The 27,018-nt window shown below is 40.8% G+C and overlaps 1 protein-coding gene across 1 annotated transcript; it reads right to left on the bottom strand.

The window, feature by feature from the left end:
- Positions 1-561: 561 nt before the first annotated feature.
- ZDHHC13 (zinc finger DHHC-type palmitoyltransferase 13) lies at positions 562-23,931 on the bottom strand. The gene is made up of 17 exons (XM_033150651.1): positions 23,780-23,931; positions 21,102-21,241; positions 20,613-20,735; positions 18,320-18,397; positions 16,468-16,612; positions 15,175-15,239; positions 14,215-14,377; positions 11,785-11,910; positions 10,610-10,743; positions 9,545-9,645; positions 7,602-7,726; positions 6,932-6,994; positions 5,861-5,954; positions 5,246-5,329; positions 4,574-4,731; positions 2,302-2,399; positions 562-1,203 (listed from the first exon to the last, which is right to left on the bottom strand). The coding sequence occupies exons 1-17, from the start codon at positions 23,813-23,815 to the stop codon at positions 1,065-1,067; spliced, it is 1,872 nt and encodes a 623-aa protein (XP_033006542.1). The 5' UTR covers positions 23,816-23,931; the 3' UTR covers positions 562-1,064.
- Positions 23,932-27,018: the final 3,087 nt, after the last annotated feature.

The following is a 27,018-nucleotide window of genomic DNA, read 5'->3' as shown; positions in this document are numbered from 1 at the left end:
CAGGTCACATCAGTTCTGACATTTTAACTGCTACTCTATACAAGATCTCATTTTTCACCCAGCCCTCAAACGTTGTGCCAGTATGGGAACTAAGCCTCATATCCAAAGCAAGAATCGTACCTCAAGACCAACAAGCTTGGACTATACTATAATCTTAAACAATATATGCTTAAGATTAATGATTATTAATTTTGATCTGCTTTCTTCAGTTTGACTTTTTTTTTACTCTAGTATGAATCTCAGGATACACAGGACTCTTGCTGTGTGTCAAGTCCACTGAGACGTATGATTTGTGGTATTTAAGAGCTGCACACCCCTCTTAAACTTTAAGAAAGGTGAACCACAAACCTGTAGACTGAAACAAGCCCTTCAAATGTCATGAGAATTTTGCGAACTTGTATTGAAGCTGCTACCTGCTTCTAAATGCATTAGCACAACTGAGAGAAGTATTTCAGCCATTATTCCTCATTATTCAGTGTATTAGGGCCTTAGCCACGGTTATTTTTCATTTATAAATGTTTTCCCTTGATTAGTTGAACAGCCAGTAATTACACTTGTAAATACAAAAAAGTCCTATTTTAATAAATGTGAGCATGAATATATTAAATCTAAACAGCCCTTATATACAGATTTACAGATCAAAGAGACAGTTCAAGTTACAAATCAGTTTTCATATACTAAAATATTTTGAAATTCAAAGCATCTCTCCCTACCCTTTATTATCAAGTGCAAATTTTAATGGACACATAAGAACAACAATGGCTAGGATTTCCAGGCTGCTTTATATATAAAAAAGGCCTTTCTTTAGCAATTTGAAAAGTGACATTTCACAGTTGTACTTACTTCCAACCTATTGGAAGATTTTATATATGAACTACAGTTGTCCCATTGCATTATCCACTTTGCTTCATTTTGTTCACGTAAAACAACCTTTCCCAAAATAACAGCGATACAAATATAGCAAAGGAAATTCTGAAATAAGTTGCAAACTGTAAAATGTATACCAAATATCCGTATTTATTTCAGCTTCCAGCTGAATCCCAAGGACCTGATGTAGGTTATTTTCACACGGCGTGAACATTTCTATCCTTCAGTGAACGAAACGTTAGCGTGTACTGCTTAGTCCAGTCAATGATGTTGGGCTTGAACATTCCAAAGCATTTACACTGGAAGAAGTCTGCTAGGTTCTGAAGGCAGCCATAGCTAGGAAGGGGAAGAGAACAACACAATGAGAGTGGAAATATTTTCCCTTGTTTTGCTAATAAACAAAGTGTTTGAAACATTTATGATGGCCCCAGGGAAATGCCCTGGGAGGAGAAGGGGACTGCTGAGCAGCACTCCTGTGAAGGGGCTGTTTGTGAGAACTAGTTTCTCAACATATGGCTCTAGTCATATATGCCCCATAGAGAGATACTGGTTTGTATATACGGCACTTCCACACAGGCCTTTACATACTTCCAAGGTATTGAAAATGGACATAAGTAATGCATTTATATGCTAAAAGAAATTGGTCAGATTTAGCTATATGTGACAAACTTTTACAACACACAAACAACATTAAAACTAAACAATGTCCCCCCATCTGTAAAAGGTTTCTGACAAGTTTTGGGACATATTGGTTGGTTCTAATAAAGGCATTGGACTCTTGTGGAAATCTATGAAAACATAGACAAACTATCAACTGTATCCAGGAAAGGAATGCAAGCTTGTGGTCTTTTTCTGTCTGCAAGTCCTTGCCATAGATGAAGGGATCCAGCTCAAGAATGTTGTCTTCTTCTTTCTTCTTCTTCTTCTGCATTCTTCTTCTTCTGTGATCACTGATAGCCGAGTAAGATTGTCTTCCATGAACACGGTCTTAACAGTGAGCCCATAAGTGACTGTGGAGACCAATTCTGGATCCACACGTCCTTCCACAGTAGAGACATAGGTTTCCAGGCAGGAGTTGATCATGGTGAGGGTTTGCCAAACGTGCCTTCCTCTTAGCATGTTTCTCCCTTTGGTCCTGAGCCTGAGTGTCTTCAAAGTCCATGACACCTTTGGTAAAGGCTGTACATCCTTTAACATCCCAGTTTGAGGGGTGGTGGTGGAGGGAATGAATAACAGTTTTGTTTCTCAAGGTCACTGCATTTGCTGCAAAGCAACATGGTTCTTATGCAGCAAGGTTAGGTGGAAGTCCCCTCTACATCATGCGAGTGATGCAGACATGAAACAGAAACTCTCCAGGCAAGTCTTCCCTAATCTTGTGGTCTCTAGAAATTGAAGGCATATTGGCTTGGGATGATGGGGCCAAAAGTTACTTACTTATATGGAGTCTTCCTGAGTGAAACGGGATGCTTTGAACGCTTACTCTGCTTCCAGAGGGCACTCCTCTCATGTGAGGTCAATCCAAGAAAGGTAATCTTGAAAGAAACAAACAAGAAATGGAAATTGCCTATTACATGCAATTCAGGAAGAATATGGAAAGAAATGAAGCTCTACATGAAATGTCACAGGTACCCAAAAGATAGTATTTTCTTGCATTTTAATGAAGCCATAAAAAACAGGGCCCCTTTCAGTTAAAAGCACACTAACAGTGGAAAAACTGTGGGAGAGGTAACACTAACAATTAATGCTGGGTTCACCATCCTAAACTATTGACAGAGGTCTCAATATCAAGCTGTTAGAACTGTGTGCTTGAATCACTTTCTGTGTAATGCTATTAATTATTCAGCAACTTATTATTGGGCACAAGATACGAAGTCCAGAACAGTATCAATCTTAACTAAATTCTGTAAGCAGGCATTCTTACTTAAGATCATATATTTTTCCCCCTGTGCAGTTTTAATAGCTCAACACATCTCCAATAACCGCCCCATATGCACAGTTCAAAAGAGTCAAAATCAGGAGAAGAGAAGGGTAGATCTCAGACTCATGCCAGAAATAACTGCCAGTGGGAGGGGGGGGGGGCTACAGAATTCCCTCCTCCTTAGGTTGAATGTGCTCATGATGTTCAGCACATTCTGTTTGATCACAGCTTAAAGAAAATGAGCTAAGATGACCAACTTATGTAATTGTTACTAATACACTTTTCAATGCTCGTCCCTTGGCTGAAAATGAGCTCACAAGTGGCTACATATGCAGCCAAGCTGGCATCCTTGATTTGTAATGACACAAAAATAAAGAAGAGGAAAAGGTGACTTAACGCTCCCAGGCAGCTATCTTCAAAGGTCATAAAGGGTTTAGCATGGAATAATGATGCACAGCTGAACTGCCCGGCAGTTTTCAGTTCAGCACTAGCCACTCCACTGGGCAGGATCAATTATTCATACCATATTTTTAGAAACTGGCAACAGGACAATTTTTCTCTCATGTCCTTCCATCTGAACACAACATTCTCAACAAGCATTTGCTACACATGAACCTTAAACTAACACCCCAACTTTAAAGGTCTAGTTTACTTGCTGCAGTTTGTGATCCTGCAGCTAAAGCAAGATCCCAAATCTGGAAGTAGGGCAATTAAGAGCAAACCGGGCATGCTACACACCAGGGCAGAGGATGTGAGGCTTTAACCCTTTCATAGGCTGCCCAGAGAGCCTGAAAATGAGAGCAACTCTGTTGTACAGTCACATTAAGTGGAGGACTTGTGCAGTATTGGCTGCTGGTGTGCTGGCATTAGAGTTGGAACCATTCCCATCTCTGGCACTGGGACACCAGTTTGTCCCTTATGCCTGTGCTGAAGTTACTATCCAATCCTCTGAGCTGCTGCATTTCCATAGTAACTTACATTACTGGATCATCATTCCATCTATATCCAAACTTCAGAGGCGAGTGTGGATCTTTATGTAGCCAAAACACATAAGAAGAAGGGTATCTGGAGGCCTGGAGGAACTCCAAGGCCTGGAGAAGTACAAAAAGTCTTTTTGGGGGGAGAAATGGACAAGGAACGGAGCCCTCCAAAACAGCCCAATTTCAGTAGCCACAGAATTGTTTTGGGAGGGAAACCAGAGTGAAATATCACGAAGGAAGGTATGGTTGACTAACAGAACAGAAGCACTCCGCACTAACATTTTGCTGCAGGTGTACCGATTCACAGAAACACTCTTGATTGGCACCTACTGGCTTGAGATGTGGTTAGATCAGGGGTCAGCAAACTTTTTCAGCAGGGGGCCGGTCCGCTGTCCCTCAGACCTTGTGGGGGGGCGGCGGAATATATTTTGAAGGGGAAAAAATGAACGAATTCCTATGCCCCACAAATAACCCAGAGATGCATTTTAAATAAAAGCACACATTCTACTCATGTAAAAACACCGGGCAGGCCCCACAAATAACCCAGAGATGCATTTTAAATAAAAGGACATATTCTACTCATGTAAAAACACGCTGATTCCTGGACTGTCCCTGGGCTGGATTTAGAAGGCGATTGAGCCGCATCTGGCCCCCAGGCCTTAGTTTGGGGACCCCTGGGTTAGAGCTACACACAAAACTGAGGTTCAGTATTGAGATATTAATTATAGGGATGCAAGTGTAGGTTGCTGAAGTAGTATTACAACTGAAAAACCTTTAGGAATACACCTTAGATAAAGTCAAACAGTACCTGATAGAGCTGAAGGATTAGCAACAACATAGCCCATGACGTGTGAAAAGATATTAGTGTGAAAATGTACAACACCCATGGTGAACAAGACACAATCTGCGTGAAGGAAGTCCATGCTCCATCTTCCCAGTATGTTGTTGTGCAGTGTTCTGACCAATCTAGGACAAGGAATTTTTATTTTCAGTTCTACCCAGAAGATCAAATCTGTACATTTACTACAAAAGTATTGTTCACATATTTAACAACCCACAGGACTAGCTGAATGTAAAGATAAATAGGGAGTGCCATTCTCTCAGTGCAGCCAGGGTCAAATATCTATTTGTAGCAGAACTCTATGAATTGAAAACAAAAGCTTTACGGAGAGATATTGCTCAATGTGCACAAGCTTCACTAACAAAAGGTAATCTCCATTTGTTCCATTGCCGTTTACATAAAAAAAAATATTGTGTGTGCCAGAAGCTGTGCATTTTGCAAGTAGAACTGCTCACATGGTAATTTCTCCTGATCTCAACCTTTCATATTCCAGATTAGGACTCCGGGTTTTTAAAAAAAATCATTTTAGCTAGAACACGAAACAGAATTTTCTGAAGTGCTACTCAATACAAGGCTAGGTATCAATATATAGCAGTTTGTGGCAATCTAATTAGTGAAATAAGTGTGGGGAATACATACGCAGAATTGTCCCATATAGTGCCCAGATATTCACCATTGTCAGGAAAACGAGAAACAGGACAAAATAAGAATGGTTGCCAACACCTAGATTAGAAAAGTTGGTAGGATTTGTTTATATCACAGTCACAAGGCAATTCTTCCACACCATATCCCCAATCATCAAAAATTAATAACTAATAACTAAATTAATAACTAAAGTTCTACATGTTTTCCACTATAAGAATTCAGGAGTTGGCCATGAGATCCCACCCAAATCACGGCAGTGTTAACAGAACAGAAATGTGCATGTTTACTCTGAAAAGCTCAGTAAGGCTTACTTTTATACGTATAGGATTTCAGCCTAAAACTACAGTTAATTTCATAACGAAACATAAAAGGTATCTTAAGTACTTCAAGCCAAGCTTCTTAACAATACCCAAACTGTGCAATGCGCATATGAAACTACTCTTACATTCTAACTGGTTGTGGTTCCCTGTGCAGCTTGTCAACATCCCATCCCATAGCACTCAACTACTAGAGTTTCTCTACATGATCTATTAAGGGCTCTGCTTTGAAGTCTCCAGAAACATTCCTGGCACTAACAATGGACTTAAAGTTCTGCTAAAATAAGCTCACCTATGCATCGTCCAATCCAGATGCAATGTTGGTCATATCTAGCTACGCATGAGTTGCAAGTGTGGCAGTGCATGGATCTCAATGGTTTTTTCACCTGGCGAAGAATGCAGGGGAAAGTAATTAACTCGAGATTCAGAAAATATATTCACAGATGTCCTGCTTAGCTTTAAATCTTCGTCCTTGCTTACTTAAAAAACCACACAAAACCCAACAATATGAGCCACCACTTTGGGTGGCCAAGATTGTGGCTTGGTTGGATTCAGAGAAGCCTGTGTGCACATGCAAAGTATGAGTGGGAGCAGGAAAGAGGGAAGTTTCCATTCATCTAACATAAAGGATACCATTCTGAAAGCGCCCACTACCTTTGAGGAAAGAGTTTTAAATCTGAATGCAGGCCAAGGCCAACAAGCAAGCTGCAACAGCTGTTTGTTGCCACTGATGGGCCACTTTTGTTGGCAATCCTACTAGGTCTTGTAACCCATATTTCACGAGCTGTTAAGACAGCACAGCAGCTTGCAGGACTGGGCTGCAAAAAAAGTATCACTTATTATATATATTGAATGGGGTATGTATGCACATTTCACACATCCTCTGGGATGTGGTCAACCTGAAATCAGACGCTACAAAAACAAAACTGCTGATCTGCAAGTGCTGTTGCTTGCAAACTTCTGGTGGGCGCCTGGCTGGCTACTGTGAGAAACAGGATGCTGGACTGGATAGGCCTTTGATCTGATCCATCTGGGCTCTTAGAACACTTAGAACTCCTGCCATAGGACTGGGCTCTTTGGTTCTAGTCTCAAGAGCAAGCAGGAAGGAACTGGGCAAGAAGGCCTCAGCTAACACTTGGCACTTGTGCTTAGATGCTTGCTGACCAGCTGAAGAATAGAGGGAGGAGCACCCATGCTTCTGGGGTCATTCTAGAATAGCTATGAATGCACACCTGTGTAGAAACGCTTTTCTAATCCCAGTACATAAAAAGCTGTTTGTGTAATTTCTTATATACCAAATTAAAGATATACCTGTGGAATAAAATAATAATAATCAATATGGCTAGAACAAAGCATGACTTACAAGACATGATGTGCAAAAGGTTCTGAAATCCAAGGAGCCAGATTCTCCAAGATTAATAATATTCTGAAAGACAGATATTTTGCAATCATTTTATCTATTGTTTTTGTGAATCCTCATAATGGCACCAACATTGAGAGATCCTACGTTCACCTTTATATGGGTGCTGGGAGTGGGATTTTCATCCCTTTCAAGGCAGCCTGACATCCCTATCTAAAGTAGTTTATCACTGCCTGATTAGTATCAGAAACTTCTCCCACCTCTTCCTGGATCCTTTCAGCTTTAAATGACCAGAGCCTTAAAAGTTTACAGTATCTTAGTGCTCTGTGTGTGTAACAAAAGAGTGGAAGGATGTTGCTGGCAAAGAAGTATGTTGCTGGAGCAGTGTTTCTGAAATTAGGAGGTATCCCCAACATTATTATGGCCCCGGAGAGTCCTTTTACTTACTTGTATATCTGACACAAGTTCCTATTTTGTTGAAGTGCTGACAGGTTTCCTTGCTATACTCTCACAATTTCCCCCAAGTTGCTATCACTAGTGGTGATTATTTACATTACGAGGAATGTGCTAAGTAAAGTATCTCCAAAATGCATTGTTCTAAGGTGACAAATGTATAAAAAATACAATGTATTATCGGAAACCATGGCATACATTTGATGTAAGCAAAAAATACCTTTTTATTCTCTTCTTCTGTAGTCTTAATGTATCCAGGATCAGTTCTGATAGTTTTGTATAAATAATAGAAAAGACCCACCATACCAAGAAAGAAGGGAAGCTGAGAAATCGTGCCTGAAAAATGTAAGCTCCAGTTAAGGAATATGTCGAAGAAGGTGCTGGATTAGATGAGCGTTTGTTCTGATCCAGGAAGGCTCTTTTTATACTGTACTTCCCAAATTTACGTATTGCTGCATATTAAGCATCCCTCTCCAAGGACTAAGCTAGACTGGTAAAGAAAAAGTGATTTATATGCGTTGTATAAGCAATATACAATATCTCAGGGACGCGGGTGGTGCTGTGGTCTAAACCACAGAGCCTAGGGCTTGCTGATCAGAAGGTCGGCGGTTCGAATCCCTGCGACGGGATGAGCTCCCGTTGCTCAGTCCCAGCTCCTGCCAACCTAGCAGTTCAAAAGCACGTCAAAGTGCAAGCAGATAAATAGGTACTGTTCCAGCGGGAAGGTAAACGGCGTTTCCGTGCTCTGGTTCACCAGAAGTGGCTTTGTCATGCTGGCCACATGGCCCGGAAGCTGTATGCCGGCTCCCTCGGCCAGTAAAGCGAGATGAGTGCTGCAACCCCAGAGTCGTTCGCGACTGAACCCAACGGTCAGGGGTCCCTTTACCTTTATAAGCAATATAACATTGTACCACAAGATGGCAAAGTGAAGACCCATTTTTCTCTACCTGTTTTCCGTTTAAATTTACGCCGCTTTAAACTGAAACGCTTCTTTGATGTGTCTAGATCCAGCCCAAGCTACACTTCAAAGTTGAATGGATGCTTTAATGTCTGCAAAGCATGGTACAATAACATCATTTAGAAAAAAAAATGTAAATAAAGCCGCAACATCGTAACACTGAAGTAGCAGTAGCCCCACTGCTATAAAGTATCTCTCTTGGAAGCCAAGCAAATATATGCATGCATTTTAGCTAGAACATGCCCAAGCAGTTCACAGGAATTAATCCAGATAATTGTATTAATGAAATCTCATTAGAAACCATGCAAAAAGAAAATACCACTTCACAGATGAAGTAATTAACACTGAAACGCTATCTAGTACTAGAACAGATTAAAGATGGCTTAAAACAGTAATTATTTTTGCTGCCGAATCTCTGTTATCCCTTTTCATTAAAAAATAAAGCCCCATGTGAAGAAGCTAAGCAAAACAGAGGACTGAAAAGACAATATTTGAATATCAGAATCATGTCACTCGCACAATGCAGCTGTGTTAATTAGCAATGCTATGTGAAATACAGCAGCTGCAAGCGATAACATACTGTTGTACTAGGACAAACTTAAAGGCAATGTGGAGACAGAGATGTTTGCTATGCTGCAACCTAGCTGTTCTTTACCCAAACATGGCTAATCTTTTGCACCGTTAGCATAGTTTATCAACATATCTGGCTGCTTGCACCATTCCCTCATTGAGTTTTGGGAATGCTTTGCTGGTATTCACCCAAACCCAGTAGGAATAAATTACCTGTATTATATCTACTCAACATATGGGGGAAAGGATGCCATTGAGGAGGAGGCGGTGCGGACTGTATTCCAGTTAAAGACAAGGGAAAACTACTGGATTCATTGCCGGTATCTGCTTTCCTTTCCTTTGACTGCATAGCCAGACATCAGTGATGTCAGAGGCCAACAGTCCTGACAGATGGGTGGTGGTACATGTTGCAGGAACATGACTCTTCCTTGATAAGAAAAAGCTGACCTATTGCCCCAAGCTGTCAGTACATTGCAAACTGTATTTTATGTTTCCATCTCAACAAATGTCTTATAGCAGCTTCCTATAAAATGTTAAAAATCAGAATTCCTTAAGATTTCTAGAGAATGAAAGCATTTTAATATCTGCAAGAACAAGACCAGTGTTTCTTCTATGCAATAAAACACAAAGGATATCAGGCAGGAACAAGATGAAACAGGTCCAAGATATCCAGAAGACAGAACCAAGCAAGAATGCTAATGGGAAATATTGTAGTTTGTTGATTCCTACAAACTGCCTGAAAAGGAAATTTGAAAAATATTTCCATGAAGTATACAACATTTAAACATTCAAAATAACACCTGACATACAAGCATTCAAAATAATATTTTAAAAACTTCAGCGAATTTATTTTTAAAAAATATAAAAATATAAAAAATATTTTTGGTTTGTTTGAAAGGGTTACAACAAACCACAGTTCTGAGTTTATATGTAAAATGAATTAGAAGCTTTCATTATTTCCCTCTTCCATGAAGGCAGGGAATGGAGAGTCCCAAAGCTCATGCAGCTTATCTACAAGGCGGGAAACCAGTTTCCTGTGATGTCTCAACTGAGCCTTCCTAAATCCCCCATCCCAAAACAAAGAAAGAAAGAAAGAGAAACAGAAACACACACACACACACACACACACACACAGAGAGAGAGAGAGAGAGAGAGAGAGAGAGAGAGAGAGAGAGACTTAAAATACACTGTTTATGCTGATGTAGATTTGAGTAATGTTTCAAGGCTGCTTCACACATTACAATTTTTTTTGTACACAATAGAAGTTTTCAAAATATATGTAATCACTTGTAAGCAGTCCTGCAGATATGACATGCCTTGCACACCCACATATTGTGGGAAGTTGCAGTCAATTACTGCTGCATGTAGCAATCTGACACATTTTTCACTATGAAAGTAATTTCTGTGTAAGAAAGCCATAATGTGTCAAGCAGAACTTTTTTCTATTCTATTCAGTGTCATCTCTCCAGTCAATACTCCAAGTGCCACAATTAATATTACTGAAAGACTACAATCTTATTCATGAAAGAGGGCAATGCTTGTTGTGGCTCATAGTTTAGGAGGTGATCATCTTAACCAGGCCATGTATAAGCATGTGTTTTCCCTTTAACTTAAAACAAGTTCCTTGTTGATCTTCCAGGAACACAAAGCAAAACTCTTTGCAGGGTAGAAATAACCACAAGGGAACTAGGGGCACCTACCTTGCAATCAGGGACGTGATAACAAATATGAAGACTAGCAAGCTTCCTTTCAACAGCCACGAATCTGAATTTAAGTCCGCTACATATCCTATAGCCCATATCAACGTCAATGATGACACTAGCAAGAGTAAGAACTACAATAAAATAAAATAGTATCAGTTTCTAACAACATGTTATGGAGAGAACAACATGTGAAAGTTTGAAAACAGCTGAAGAATAGGAAGGGGAGAGAAAAATTGTATCTCACAACTCAGAAATGCTTGAAGTTGCGTTGCTTATCAGCTAGAAAGTAGAGCCTATCTGGCATCTTTCAGGTACATCCAGTGCTTCCAGTACTCAAGTACCGGCACCACGTTGTTGTTGCAAGTGTGGCACTTGCTGTAACAACTTCATGGTGAGTACCGGCATCTATTTTTCTAAGGAAAAAAGCACTGTGTACATCTCTTCACTTGAGTTCTGCCTCTCTCAATGGGGAGCAAGATCCCAGAAGTACAATTTCCCTCTTCCTCAGCCAGATAATAATCATTTAAAGTTTTTTTTTAAATCGTGCAAAATATTGAAGCTCAAGAGATGCATTTTTTTTAAAAAAAAAACCCCAACAACTTTACAATTAGAGAACCATAGCTGAGTATTTTGCGGGTGTGTTTAAATAAGTATGTGATTGTACACCCACTACCTTGTTTGTCTCTTTGACCTTAATACTCACCTACAGTTGCAAGGTTCAGACCCTAAGAAGACTCTTGTGACTGTCAAAGAATGGGAGACTTTGCCTTATTTGACTTTCCCCATGACAGAGCAACTGTGTTAGAGAAAGCGTATCGGGAGCAATTTTCCCTTCTTTTAAATTTAAAGGAAGCATCCAATGGCCTGAACCAACAACCCTGCATTCCTTGCGCCAGCTAGTTGTCCACTTTCTTTCTACCAACAATACACAAGATCTTACTTTTCCTAAACCTATCACGAGGTTTCTCTCCCAGCTACACTTTCTCCTTGCTTTCATCAACTTTTTGCCTCCACCATTCATTCTTTGATGTTGACCAACCAGCAAATTCTATCAAGTCCTGGTTCAATTCCAGCCTAAGCAGTAAGTGGGAATCTGCAAGCATTCCTAACTCAAATAGGTTTTCTTTAAAAGTGCACTGCTGCATGCCAAGATGTGTATCACTGTACAATACCTCATACTTTCCCAGAATCCTCAGAAACCTGGAATTTTTTCTGGCTCTCAGTCTTTCTTCTTCACAAAGCAGATGAACAAGTAAGCGATTTTTAGTTTTATGTGCAAGGTCAAGCGGCCTCTCTCCCTTAAAATAAAAAGTTTTAAAGTTCTTTAAAAACCATGTAAGAGGAAGAAAAAAATCAAAATGGTTATGCAGCTACTTCAGTTTAACATTCCAACTATCTGACAGTCCTAAGTGTTCTATTTAGACTGGGGTTATTCTAGAGAAGGGCTTGCCAAACTTTTTGGGCTCATGGTCCATTTGCAAACTGAAGAAACTGTTGTGGGCAGCACACACAGACACACTGCAAGCAAGCACATAGCACATCATCTTCTATTGGTTACAATAGAATGCTTATTTCAGGCCTAATGTCAACAACCCTGCAGGTGTCAGGGAATGCCTCTGTGGCTACATGTGAGCTTGTGGGCACCATGTTGGCAACCTTAGCTCTAAAGAAGCTTGACAAAACAAACTCTTAAGTTTACCTTGTAAGAAGAGAAACTGATGGAAATGTTTAAAACTTAAAAGGGTGTGAGGAGATTAATGGATATATTAGCTTTGTGCAAATGAACCCAATTATGAGAAATAAGTGAACTATTGTAACATCAGCACTACAAATAGATGGTTTTTTTAATAGCAATCCTCTCTATACGTCATGCAGTCCTAGCTCCAAACAAAGTTAGAATTAAGTAGTGCTAAAATCCCAAGAGATATACCAGGATACTCAAAACAGGAGAATGCTTTTAAGTATTCTGCAAAATAGGAGCAACAAAAGCACAGATTTAATGCCTTATCATGTATTGTAATGCTACACTCAATTGCCTTGAGATCTACCATATTATACTTTGGTTTATGTGTATGGTTGAATTACTGTCAAAATCTCGTATTTATTCAGCTTCCCCATTTAAAACCACAATTCACATACAACTCTGCTGGTTAGGGCAATGGGAGTTGTAGTGCAAAAACATCTGGAGGGCACCAGGTTGTCAAAGAATGCCATAAAGAGAAAAGGTGTTTTCAGAGACCAGGTGTTCTACCTGTTCTAATAATAAGCTATCCCTCTCCCCGCACTCCACAAAAGATGACCACTTATTCTCTTTAGAAAAATTTACTCAAATTTATTTCCCTCACAAATAAGTATGAAGCTACGCTGCTCCATTTTTTTCAAGCAGAACAGCCATAAAGGTCAAAACAAAATAAAAAATAAAAAAATCCTTCCAGTAGCACCTTGGGAGACCAACTAAGTTTGTTCTTGGTATGAGCTTTCGTGTGCATGCACACTTCTTCAGATACATACAGGTGAATGTGGTGTCTTCCTCTACAAGTATTTCTTAAAGTAATAATAGTAATATTAACAGCTGGTATCCAAAGGACCATATCCAACACAGCAGCTCCACTCACGCAACTTCCCTGCATGCCACTGAACTGCCTCGGCCTCTCCTTTCCACTCGTTTCCCACATGCCCTCAAAATAAGCTCCTAAGGGTTGGGGGACGCTCTGGAGCGGGGGGAGGGGCATGGGAGGAGAGGAAATGGAAGTCCCACTGTGCCCATGGAATCCTGCTGGTGTAGTGTAGAGATGTGCGCAAGGGCTTGCGCATGATCCATGGAATTGACTTTTTCCTCTGAAGAGCAGACTACCCTGCCATATCACAACCTACTTTTGAAGGCACCAAGAGATTCAAAAGTGGTTATCCACATGGCATGGAGAGTGTGGCCGCTGTTCCAAGAAACACAAGCCCCAAGCCCTCTTGGGTGCACAGTCACGGAGTCCTTTGGATCTCACCTAACATTTCTTCTGCATTCCAAACACTACAAAGTACTTTACAATACACGATTGCAGTAATCTTTACAACCCTGTAATGTAAAGTTTTCATTATCCCCATACTGTAGATGGACACTGAAGCAGGGAGATAAAGCCATTTTGTGAGTTTAAGATGAACCAGGGACTTCCTGACTCACACTCCAAGCCACTATACTATAGCTAGCAAGCAAGCAAGCAAATAAATTAATAGTTCAATATTATTCTTTTCTTTTATTTCTTGTGAGCTGCCCAGGTAACCGATGTTGTTGGATGGCTTATATAAATACAGATAGCAACAACAGTGCTAACTATGCTTATGTACAGGTGAGGCATCTAGATGCACATATATAGAACTTCTGACCACCATGGGGAGTAATATTATCTGTGATTTCAGGAAACAGAGCAGAGCAGAACAGAACAGAACAATATAACTCTTGTGGCTCGCATTGCTCTTTGCTTTGAAACAGAAATAAATATATTTTTGCTTTTGATGGAAAGAGGCTGTAGCCCCGAAGCTGTGCTTTGAAAACTGTATTGTGATTTTAATAGCCAGGAGGCTCTTTATTGATGAAAACAAACTCATACCTTGATATTTTTGATGTCCAGACTCGACCCAGCTTCTAGCAATACGTCTACAGCACTAACGTTTCCTGATTCAACAGCCCAGTGCAATGCAGTGTTTTTCTCTATGTTGTCTACAGCTTTGAGGGAAGGATTAAACTTTAACAGAAAACGAGTAGGTTCCGTCCTAGATGAAAATATATACAAGTCAGCGAAGAGAAAACACACATCACCTTTAAAATGTATATATTTTAATAATTTATTTTATTAATAGTAACTCTGGTATGCTGTTACCTAGGAATAAATTCTAGAGATGTACTCATTTAAAATTTAAAAAGTCTTAATAAATTTGGCATAATCAATCTGTTAATCTTTAAAGTACCACATGACTCTTTTTTTGAGTCACTTTGAAATAAGGACATCTAAACATCTGAAGTAAAATATTCAGGGCAGGATATAGAAGATTTATGACTGCAATCATTTTTCTGTGTTTTTGACAGACAGAGGAAAGCATTTCAGGAGCAGAGAAGGGGCATCGTTGAGCTGGGCAGGATGCTTGCCTATTTAAAGAAGAATTTGTACATGGTAGAAAAAATTATAAGCAGCTTACGAGAAATAGCAAAATTACAGAAAGCAGAAGAGACAGAAATACTTAGGATTATGATATTATCTGTCAAAAAGGTTTTGCCTGCAGGAGAGAAATAAGTGTTCAACATGGATGTATTGATTTCATGACAGTTACACTTATGGGAACTCATCATATTTTCCATTATAAAATAAACTCTGAACAATTGCTTTGGTAATGAATATGTCACTCGGTATTTCTTCCTGAAATATTTGTTGAGCTGTTTTGAAATAATATAGGTTAAATGCTGCAATCCTATGCATACTTATTCAGGAGGAGGTCTCAGTGAAATCAGTGCAACTCACTTCAAAATAAACATTTTACGATTGTACAGCACCTTAATTATAATCATTACTTACCCAATTACTTTGTGCGCTGACAGCATAAGAGGTGTTTGTCCATTGTGATCTGTTGTATCTACACTCTAAAAATGAAAAGATAATTACCATTTCAGGAAATGAAAGCCTAAGCTAGATGTACAAACAGAGCCATAAATTGACAATCGTGCATCAAATTAAATTAAGCTACTTATTTCATTGAACATTTACAGCTGAATAACATTTTCCTATGGCCCACAGGCACTGCCTTTCTTACTCTGGTATATATGGTATGTATCAATTGTTCTCACCAACTGGGAGTTCTTGAACTGGTACCACTAAAAAGCAGCACAGCACACTCTGGCAACATTACTTTCTATAAATATACACACCAAATCAGAGACATTAATAGAAAAAGGATATATCTAAATGGCTTACTTTCAACGGTCATTTTTTGTTAGACTCTTAAGTATTACAGCATGAAGTATTAAAATAATAAATTATATTAAATGAAAATAAGATGTGCTAGCCAGAAGCAGTTTGGTGCATCTAAAAAACCACTAATATTACTAGGAACATTTTTCAGGCCTGCCCCAAGCTGGCAATTCTTTAAAACAAATTCAATCAGTGGTTCAAGATCCTACTTCAGCAGCTGCATTTTGCAATATTATCTGTGATGAAAATGGGAAGAAATTTATATGTATGGGATCTGAGAAAAAACATGCATTTTAATTCACTTTTAAACCGACTAAGTATGAATTGGGCTGACAGATAAAGAAATCTTCAAATCGACATGTTAAGGACTGAAACAAAGGCTAAGAGGTTGAGAAGCAGTACCAGACTCCTCTGGTTATCAAGCTAGAATAACAGCAGTTTGTGCAGTTGGATCTCTAAACCAGTGTTTTTCAACCACTGTTCCGCGGCACACTAGTGTGCCGCAAGATGTTGCCTGGTGTGCCGTGGGAAAAATTGAAAAATTACTTTATATATAGTCAATATAGGCACAGAGTTAATTTTTTTTAACATTTTCTAATGGTGGTGTGCCTCGTGATTTTTTTCATGAAACAAGTGTGCCTTTGCCCAAAAAAGGTTGAAAAACACTGCTCTAAACGAAACTGGAAAATTAAATAGACTCATCCAAAAGGCTGTTGCAAAAGGAAGTAAACATCTGTGGCAGGATGTAGTGATTTACTTTTATCTGTGCAGCTATGAAATGGGATTTCATAACAGCATCACTATTAGGATCCAAGTCATATGTAAGGTTTCATCTCATAATAGCACCCACACAAAGCAAGTGCCCGGTGTAATATTAAGTTTATCATACTAAGAACATACCTGACCCTTTGATATGAGGTAAGCTATGACAGGCATGTGCTGAAAAAGCACAGCTAAATGCAAGCTGCTATATCCTTCACCATCAATTAGAGTTGGGTCTGCTCCACATTTTAACAACAGTATGACCATAGACAAATGCCCTTGTCTGGAAAGAGACAGAAGTGTTTAGTTTTAGAACACTACCTGATATAGAAAATATAATGCATCATTTCTTATGGAAAAGAGAAACGCTGATACTGCCAACTGTTGGCTTTAAAACTGTAATTTGGAATTACATTATTAGCACAAAAATTACTGATAGCAGCCACACTATTAGTCACTAGCAAATGGAAGAAGAGAGATATTCCTATTGCTAAGTGACTGTGTGAGGTACAGTAACTGATGAAGCACTAATCAGATTAGAATAAGAAACGAAGATGGAAAATTGGGCTGGATTCGCCTAACCAGCCCCATCAGCAGGAGCCCTGCAAAAGGATTTCCACTTGTACAATGTGACTTTTTCACCCTGTCCCGTGCCGCCCCGCCCCCCCGAAATTGGCTTGGAGGCATCAGGAGAGCCCCCTGAACATGCCCCTGGGGTAGGAGAGCAGGAATGGTTTCATCTGGCAAGCACTGCAGTTCTAATGTATTTTAATATTTGTTGGAAGCCACCCAGAGTGGCTGGGGAGACCCAGGCAGATGGGCGGGGTACAATTATTATTATTATTATTATTATTATTCCCAGATGGAATGATTGTGCTATGTTGAATTCTACCCACAGACTTCCATTTATTTATGGAATTTCTGAAAGGACATATTAGCAATAATTTGGTTTCAAATGAGAATGTTAATTCTGTGAGCTTGGCTAGCTTCCTTTTTTTCTATAGAGCGAGATGAGCGCCGCAACCCCAGAGTCGGACACGACTGGACCTGATGGTCAGGGGTCCCTTTACCTTTATATTGAGGAGCCAGAGAGGTGTAGCAGTAGAAGTGTGTGACTAGTACATAGTAAACCAGGTGCAAATTCACATTTATTCATGTAGCTTACCTTGGGCCAGTCACCAACTCTCAGCCTAACCTAATAGGGCCCAATTGCACTGGCTGTCAATTAGTTTCCGGGCCCTATTCAAAGTGCTGTTTTTGACTTATAAAACCTTAAATGGCTCAGGACCACAATAGCTCAAGGACTGCCTCTCCCCATATGAACCAACCTGGAGATTTGGAGGGTGCCAACATGAGAATGGACCTTTTCTGGGGTGGCTCCTTGTTTGTGGGATACTCTTCCCAGGAAGGCTTCCCTGGCACCTTCATTACACATCTTTAGGTGTCAGGTGAAAATGTTTCTCTTCAATCAGACCTTTGGTGATTAACTTTCTATGGCCTTTTAAATGGTTTTTTTTTGGGGGGGGGGCTATTAGTTTTTTTCTTCTAAGAGATTTTGTGTTCTCATTATGTATTTTTATGTTGTGAACCACCCTGTGATCTTCAGATGAAGACTGGCATTCTAAATAAATAAATAATGTGCTTATTTGGAAAATTGCATTAAAATCCTGAAACTGAATGAACCATTAAACCTGGGCGACAACTTTGCCTTTTGTTCATGTTTCTTATTTTTATGGTCAGCTGATTTTTTGCCAACAACTGAGGTGAAAGGAAAGAATAGAGAAACAAACGAGATGAGAGAGAAACAAATTAGTAGTTATATAAAATTAGTAGTTATACATGGGTCAGGGGAGATAACGAGAGTGAAAACTACACCTTTTTAGCAACCTAATTTTCACAAAAGCAAAACTATGTTTCCCTCTTGCATCACATGTAACATGCATACACTCAAGAAGTCTAAAGCATGATTCGCTCTTCATTAATTCCATACCTAACAGCCCAGTGAAGTGGAGTGGAATTTAAATCACCTCCTAGTTGATCCACCACTGCACCTTTGGAAATGAAGAACCTGTGGTAACAAACAAACAAAACGTCAATGCATAAATAAATCAGAATGCTTGTTCTAAAAGTGGATTGTTCACTGAACATTTGCCCACAGTAGATTTTAGAAATAAAATCATTCAAGAATTAGCAATACAGTCTTATAAAAAACAGAAATTTAAACACTGTCAAAATGATGACTTTTTCTTCAGTCACCCAAAATGCATTTTGAAAAATAACCATTCAGTGGTTATCATGGCAGTTTTAATAGCTAGAAGTATACCACTTCAGGTCTGAGAAGGAACAAGTTCTGGCAAATATTTTAATATATGTCTGAGATACTAACATAAATGGCTCTGAATACCAGTTGTTGGGGAACAACAGCAGAGAGTGCTATTGTCCTTAAGTCCTGTTTGTGGGCTTCCCATAGGAACCTGGCTGGACATTCTGGGAAACAGGAGGCCTGACTAGATAAGCCACTGGTCTCCTTAAACTTGGAAGAAGTGACAAAACCCTTTCCTGGCGGTAATTGCAAGGTTGTTCTCCCAAATGAACCAGCACAAACACTAAGTTGATATCAGAGTCCCTGTGTTCCATGTACTTTCACCCTCAAAGATGCAGCAGACAGGGAAAAGAGTCAGGACATTTCCTGTAATGACAGTGAGAGTCAGGAATATCCTCCCAAGAAAGGTCAGTATAGGCTCATCTTTAGACAGGCATTTTTATTACAATAGGCCTTTGGGTCCTTTTGTCAATGTATTTTGAGCGTTTGGTTCTTAATCTGTTTTGGTTGGTTTGTATTAGAGTTAGTTTATGCCTAGTTTTCCATTATTATATGACACAGCAGAGTACAAACATATAAAAATAAATACATACGCTTGTAAAAAGACACGTGACTAATTTACAAATATCATGGTATTGTTTGGCATCTGTGGATACTCAAAGGCGGCATCTGGAAGAAGAAGCACCAGCCAGGCAGGCTAAAAGATTTAGCACTGCTTTTACTGGTCAGCTGATCTTAAAATATAATAGTATGTTGTCTTTGCCCTGACTGAACCTGGACTGCTCTGAACGTTCAAAATGATGCTAACTGATCATCTCCATCACAAAGCATTTTGCAAAAAGTTTTGAAAATTTTAATGAGCCATATTTTCTATGAAGTAGTTTAGTGGAAGGCAGAACACATAGGCTTGATCCAAGAATAATCAGTGGAAGAAAAATAACTGAACAATGCACTAGCCCTTACACAAGAGTTTACAGGCAGCTTTCTGCAGTGCAGTGTCACAATATTTCAGGGGTTGTGTTACAGTATAAGAAACAGTGTCTTGATTATGAAACAGTCAGATTCTTGCCTTGTGCAGAATATCAACTTAAATATCTGACTCATGCAAATGGCTATTTGGATTCCGCTCACAATTCAAAGTAAGATGTAAGGTTGTTGCTCATGAGTAACCGAGCGGACTCCGTTGCTTCTTTTCTCAATTCTTTATTGTGCAGATATTTACAGTGCAGAGCATAAAGGTTCATGTCTGTCTCCTCCTTAGCCAGAGTCCGGGAATGACTCCTTCTGGTTCTTTGCCAAGCATAAAAGCCGCGGGATGCGGAACCCCCACCTACCATCCCTGCGCCTAGCCCCTCTGCGCAAGTGGGGAGACGGAAGAGGTGCGTCTCCCCCTGTGCCTGCTCGGTGCAATGGCTCTCCTACCCTGGCAGAGCCCTGGTCCGCACTTCCCTGGTCAGGCTCTCCCTCCCCACTAGAGGGACCGCTGCCTTCCCCACTAGAAGAAGAATTGCTTAGGTGGGGCGGGGGCTCGCGATACCCAGAAAGCCCCGACACCACTCTGCGCTGAGGCGAGGGCAGTACCCTGATATAAGGCATATAATAAAAATGCAGTTACTGAAAACTAACATTTTTGATATTATCTGTAACCATTATTTCAATTATATTTGATCTTAAGACTCGGAAGCCTCACAAAGGTCACACTAACAAATGTGAATAGTAATAAAATGAAGTGTCACAGGTGTAACTAATGCACAATATGGACAGGTATTTCTAAAACTAAGCAACATATTTTATTTATTTAAGGTGTTTGTAGGTCACTTAATCATTAGAATTTATTAGGATTCTAATATAATATTCAAGTAGATAATTTAACACACCACAAAAAGCCAAACAATTTTTTATCTATTTCATTTATATACAGTCCAAAGTCCTTACACATGCAATCACTGACAACACTTACTTTACAAGATCAAGCCTATTATTGATTGCTGCCCAGTGAAGAAGAGTAACATTTTCTTTGTCTGGCTGTCTTACATCATACCCTGCTTCTACCAATTCCTGACACCGATCCAACAGGCCATATCTGAAATCAGAGTAAGATAAGTTTGAATGGCAAAGAGTTACTGTATAGCTTTACTCTAAGTCATCATTATTTCTAAATCTGACAGTAAGAGTGGACAATACAATATATTACATGCACCAACACAGAGTCTCTGGAATGCAACGTTTATTCCAAGAAAGCATAAGAAACACAATCTAGCAGGGGAGGGGAAGACTTTCCTATGAGAAACAAGTCATTTTTGAGCAACAGGGAGAGAAATAGCTAGGCTAACACACACACACTACATATTTAAATGCTAGTTACTAGTACCTCACTCACATATACAACATACTGTAGTTGAAATTCATTGCATTACTTTATAACAAGTGGATTATTCAAGAAACTTACTGAGTTGCTTTGACAATATCAAAATTACTGTAGTCTTCTGCAAAAGGAAGCACATCTTCTTTTGGTAGATCTTTTCCTTCATACATGTTAGACCAGCTATGCCCATGATGGCCAAGGGGACCGTGGCTATGACTTTTACACTGTTAATGAACAATTAACATATTTCATAAGAAATATTTTACCCAAAAACATTGTATTCTTAAGAGAGGCTGTTGCTTACTTACAATTTACAATATGTATTCCTGTTATAAACCATCTGCCATATACTGTACAAAAAAACTAAAAACAGTAATGGGAGTGTTTAATCCAAGCCTCTGAGTAATTTGCATTGACCATAGTTAAGGATAGACAGTCATTTTTCCTACCCATGTTAGTGTGAACATGATGGGAATTAGGGCAAAAATAAATAAACAGCAATGAGGGAGCACATAATCCCACATCCTAGTTCATGGTCAAACATATCAACTTATGCATCTATGCAAAAGTACACATGAACCTGTGTCTTATCCTATTATCCTGTGTCTCTTCCTATTACACAGAGCTAAGTAGAGCTTGTCTTATATGGAATGAAGGTTGCCACTAGGGAATCAGGCAGAATGCAGTACAGGCTTAAAATGCGGGGGGCGGGGAAGCTTGAGCGCAAATGACTGAGGTTTGAACTAACACAAGGAGTGAGAGAGACAACTGGACTAAGGAAATGAAGGGTAGGAATTGGTTGATTGGCATCCGTTCTGTCTTGGATGAATGAAACACTATTAAGTGTCCCAAGGAAAGAAGACAACAGAGAAACAAGTTCAGTCACAAGTGTACAGTCACAGCTGAGAACAGTTTCTGACAGCGATTTAAAAGGGAGTAGTCTTCTTTTAAAAGTAATAGGAAATTTTAAAGTAATAGGAAGTCCCTGGAAGGCGTTGGCTCTAAAATAGGATATCATTGACGACAGAGATGGATGGATGAGCCATTTAATGACAGGAACTAATAGCAAGGATTACAATACAATTTCCCTTCAGAAACCTGCAGGTGACCAAGAGTCTCTGACCAATCAGAATTCAGATGGAGCTGTTTCCCAGGGAATGTACATTGACATCAGTGTAAGATGCTTGCTGGAGGGAACTTTCCCAAAATTAGTCTACACATAAGGACACCCAAGCAATCTAGAGCATTGCCATACAAGTTCCTAGAACAACATGGATACTTCTGGGAGAATAGCGGTATTTGCAAAAGCTTCCTCCCTGCAGTTGCTAAGAGAGCACACTGCAAAGGGTGTAGGATATGGGTAGGCAAACTAAGGCCCGGGGGCCATATCCGGCCAACTGCCTTCTCAATCCGGCCCACGGATGGTCCGGGAATCAGCGTGTTTTTACATGAGTAGAATGTGTCCTTTTATTTAAATTGCATCTCTGGGTTATTTGTGGGGCCTGCCTGGTGTTTTTACATGAGTAGAATGTGTCCTTTTATTTAAAATGCATCTCTGGGTTATTTGAGGGGCATAGGAATTCGTTCTCCCCCCCCCCCCTCCAAAATATAGTCCAGCCCCCACAAGGTCTGAGGGACAGTGGACCGGCCCCCTGCTGAAAAAGTTTGCTGACCCCTGGTGTAGGATGTCAGGGTAGCTGCTAATCGGTGCAGCTCCACTAATACACCTTTTCCACTTATGAGCTTTTCTACTGAGTAGGGCTGGTGTGTCTCAGAACAGCACCTCTCCCCATTATCAGCAAGAATCTTTGATCAGGATCATTTAACAACAGATCATAATCTTCCTTTATACAGCATCTCACATTCATTTCTGGTTATATGCCTCTTCCAAGTTCTCTCCATCATTCTCTGTTGTCTGAATCTTGCATCCACATAAGCCCTGCTGCCAGCTTTGGATTGTCCACACACAGGTCAGTTATGCCGAACAATCTTTATTTGGGGATGGGGGGAAACGTCTGTAAATGCAACACCTTTCGTGGAGCAGGGTGATTTTAGCTCTTGTTACCAAAAGGAGGCTTGAGTCAGGTCCGCCCACAGTTCAGCGGAGGAGAGTGAGGAAACTGGGATCCTGCTCCCATCAACCAGCCCAATACTGCCATACGAGCCAACTCCTAGGGGCCAAGATTCCTTCAGCCTGCCCGCCCCACCATAAAACACTTGAGGGGCTGCCCTTCCAAAGTTGACAGGCATTGCCATTCAATTGGCGCCACATATTGTGATCGATCGTGTGGGGCGGGGCTTACCTGCAACCCCCCCCCCCCGGGCCCAATATTAATTAATTACCTCTAGATGATACCTGCAGTTTCACACACTGTGAAAGGATAGCAGCCGCGGGCTCTCCTATACCGGCTGCTGCCTCGGCCCCCAATCAACCTCGCCATGGGATCAGATGGAGTATCCTCCATGCCTTCCCCTTGGGGTTTTGCTTCTGATCGTTGGGCGGTGGGAAGGAGCAGGATCCGCCCCCTCGGGAAACAACTCCCCCCCCCGCTTTCCTTTCTTCTTCTTCTTCTTTGGAAGGACACAAGGCGGCTGTGGGAAGGAGGGCTAAGGGACGCCATCTCCTCCTCCTCGCTTTCTCTCGGCCTTACCGCTCCGCTTCTAGGCCTCTCCCTCCCCGGCCCTCGATTAGCAAACCCCCCCCCCCCGCTACAGGCCTCCACTTCTTTCCGGCCCTCCCCTTCCACGACCCCGGTGCTCACCTCACGCCCTCCGCAGCCTCCGCCGCCGCCCTCCATGCCAGGCCGCCAAGACCAGGCCCAGCCCCGCTCGCCTGACTAGAGTCGCTTCTTGGCGCCGCTTCCTGGTTACCGACGCGCACCTTCCCCGCCGCTCTGGCCCAGGAGGAGGAGCTGCTGCTGATGGAGGCAGAAGAGCGGCGGGCCTCCCTGGCCCCTGGCGGCGGGGAGGCAGCCTGCAACGCTCCCGAGGGGGCAAAGCGCCTCTGCCTCCGCTCCCCAGTTGTATCGCACGCGAGTTAAAGCCGCCACTTTGCCCTCCTACACTCGCGCTTACCTGGGAGGAGTCCCCGTTGTGCATGGGTCTTCACCTGTGCATACGGTTGTGTTGTGTGGGTAAGGAGGCCGGGGTGGGTGCGTGGTTGTATGCACATATAGACACGGAGGACAGGGCTCGTGCAGTGACATGTCCTCTTATTACAGTACTGTTCTCATTTGCTCCTGGCCAATGCAGCTCGAAAGCTGCAACGCTGCACGCTGTCTTTGGGAGGAGGAAGCCCCATGGAGCAGCGTCGCAGCCTGAAAATAACAATACAGTATATTACTTACACCCCGCCTATCCGGCTGTGTTTCCCCAGTCTGAGTCTGTCTGTTAGCTGAGAAGCAAACGCTTATCGTGGGGCAGCTCTTACTCCCCGAGTAAAACAAGGCAACTAGTTGGTGTGAAAGTTCCACTGAAACCAATGGGGGGGGGCTTCCGTTTTGACTAATTTGTTCCTTTTCATTTCGGCTGTAGAGCTGAAAGGGAAATCTTAAAACTCAGCTGCTAAGGCTGCAATCCTGCGCAGGGCGCAATGGGAATACCCTACCTTCTTAGTAATCATGTATATAAGGAGGTCAGATCAGCATACATTATTTTCTCTACACAACAATCCTGTGAGGTTGATGAGTCGAGAAAGAAACTGACTGAGAATTAGAACCCAGGTCTTCCAGATCAAAATTCAACAGTCTTAATGGCTGAAGCCCCTCTGGCTTCTTTATGTATGGAACTGAGCTATAAAGATGTTTGCAGATGTTCAGATCAAGATAAAACGGAGCAAGTATTCAAAAGGTGGGGAAGATGCACCTTGTAACGTAGTTTTAGAAAATTCAGTTGATCACATTATTATTATTTATTATTCATTAAATTTGTATGCTACCCACCATCCAAAGATGACAGGGCAGGTCACAACATAAAAATACAAATGGAAACATAAAATACATAATAAACAAAAGTAAAACCAGTAATTATGGTGATCCATAATTTTTCCATTACAATTTCTTAAGGCGATATTTTCTTAGCACCACCACCAATACTAGGAATAGCCAACCTGGTGCCCCCCAATTATTGGACTACAACTCTCATCAGCCCCAGCTACCAGTTATGGATGATGGGTGTTGTAGTATGACAACATCTTGTGAGCGCCACTGGCTGCACCTACAATACTGTGAATAACGCATGGTACTTTTGTGTGCTTCAAAGCATGTGGCATGAAAAATCTGGTTTCCACATCATTCCTTCTTTCATTTCATAAAAAACACTCATAAACGTCTGGGGATAAATGATATCAGCATTCATCATGATAATTTATGTAAGACCTTGTGTAAGATACTGCACAATGCCTTGCTTCTACCTATATAAGCAAACTGCTGGATTTCCATTTTCTGTGCTTACATAAACTTACTGGCACTAAATTCAGAGAAGTCTATGCATATAGGGAAAAGGAGGCCTTATGCTTGTGGAAGGGCATTCTGAATCCAACCCAATATCCCAACACAAATCAGTTGAATGCGCTTGGGGCTTAGACTATTCATCTATCACAGGGAAGTGTATTGTATTTATAACAACAAAGATACTCTGTTCTGGAAAAGATAACATTTTGGAAGATGGTGATCGTTTTATTAAAAACATGCTTGATTTCTACATAACAGACCGATGGTTTCCCATCTGTCCAAGAACAAGTCAGTGGGCTTGGTGAGCCACTGTTGTTATAATGTGTATGTACATGTAAATTATATATGAAATTATATATGAAAAATATATTCTTGCATGTGAAAAATGTGATAAGCAAGCAAATAAAGCAACTTTAATTCCATGGCACTATATCTGGGTGGGAACAGATTTAAGAAGACAGGACAGAAGAAAACACTGTACTTTATTTTTACATTATGTCACTTAACAATGCATGAATGGGAAGAATACTCTGCCTTCTTTCTTCACCTTTGAATTTGATTTTGTGAAGACACTATTCCAACACTGTTTTCACAGTAAATAGAAAGCATCAAAGCCATCTAGGGCCAGGCAAGGGAGTTTTGCATTTAACTATAGGGTAAAGCCTTGATGTCCATCACCAGCTAGTCTCCCTCACCCTAACATTAAGCTGTATACACAAGAGGTGTCACTGGAAAGACTGCATAAGAAGTTTAGGCTAGGTGGTTCCTTGTCAAACAGGAACTTAGTTCTCAAAGTGGTAAACTATCTGCATCTAGTATGCAATTTTGAAAAAGGTAGACAGAAGAAGTGTTGCTATTCCCACTTAAAATATATGCATTCCCATAAAAGAGGGTGCAGAAAACATCTATGATAATTAGTGAGGGCAGTATTCTGACACATTTCTAGAATGCGATTTTTATCACAATTAACAGAACTGATAAGAGACCTTCTACCAACCCAGCTGTCATGTTTTAGAACCGTGTCCCTTCGTTATCCAGTGTGTATTTAGAGCTTAACTACTGCTCCAGAATCTCTGGTGTAGTTACAACAAACCTATCTGACGACCAGATCATCAGATGATACTGTAACTGGAGCTCTGTTCATTTATAGCTGACCTGAACAATCAAACTCAGACTGAAGCTATCAAGAATCACCACTGTTCAAACCACAGGGGAAAGAATAGAAGTTTTAAAGGGCCAGTCATTTGCCTGTGGGTTGTGCCCCAGAGTGAAGTACTGTAACATTGTAGATTCAATTACAACCAAAGGCATGTTCACAAACGAATGTTCCAAGTGTAGATGGAAGCAGGGGTGTGCATTCAATCCCTCCCCCTATCATCCTTGTGGCCAGCACACAAGCAAACCTTGTCCCCAAAGTTCTCACAAGCATCTTGCCCACCACCCCAATTCCGGACCTCCCTTGTGTTGCCCAATGGAAGTCTGCAGGCGGCTTCTACTTCTGTGAAGTTGAGAAGAAACATCTTCCATCATGTGCAATTAGGCACTGTCAA

This window comes from Lacerta agilis, chromosome 1, assembly GCF_009819535.1.
Source record: "Lacerta agilis isolate rLacAgi1 chromosome 1, rLacAgi1.pri, whole genome shotgun sequence".
Lineage (NCBI taxonomy): Eukaryota > Metazoa > Chordata > Lepidosauria > Squamata > Lacertidae > Lacerta > Lacerta agilis.
This window is presented reverse-complemented; position numbering and strand designations above follow the sequence as displayed.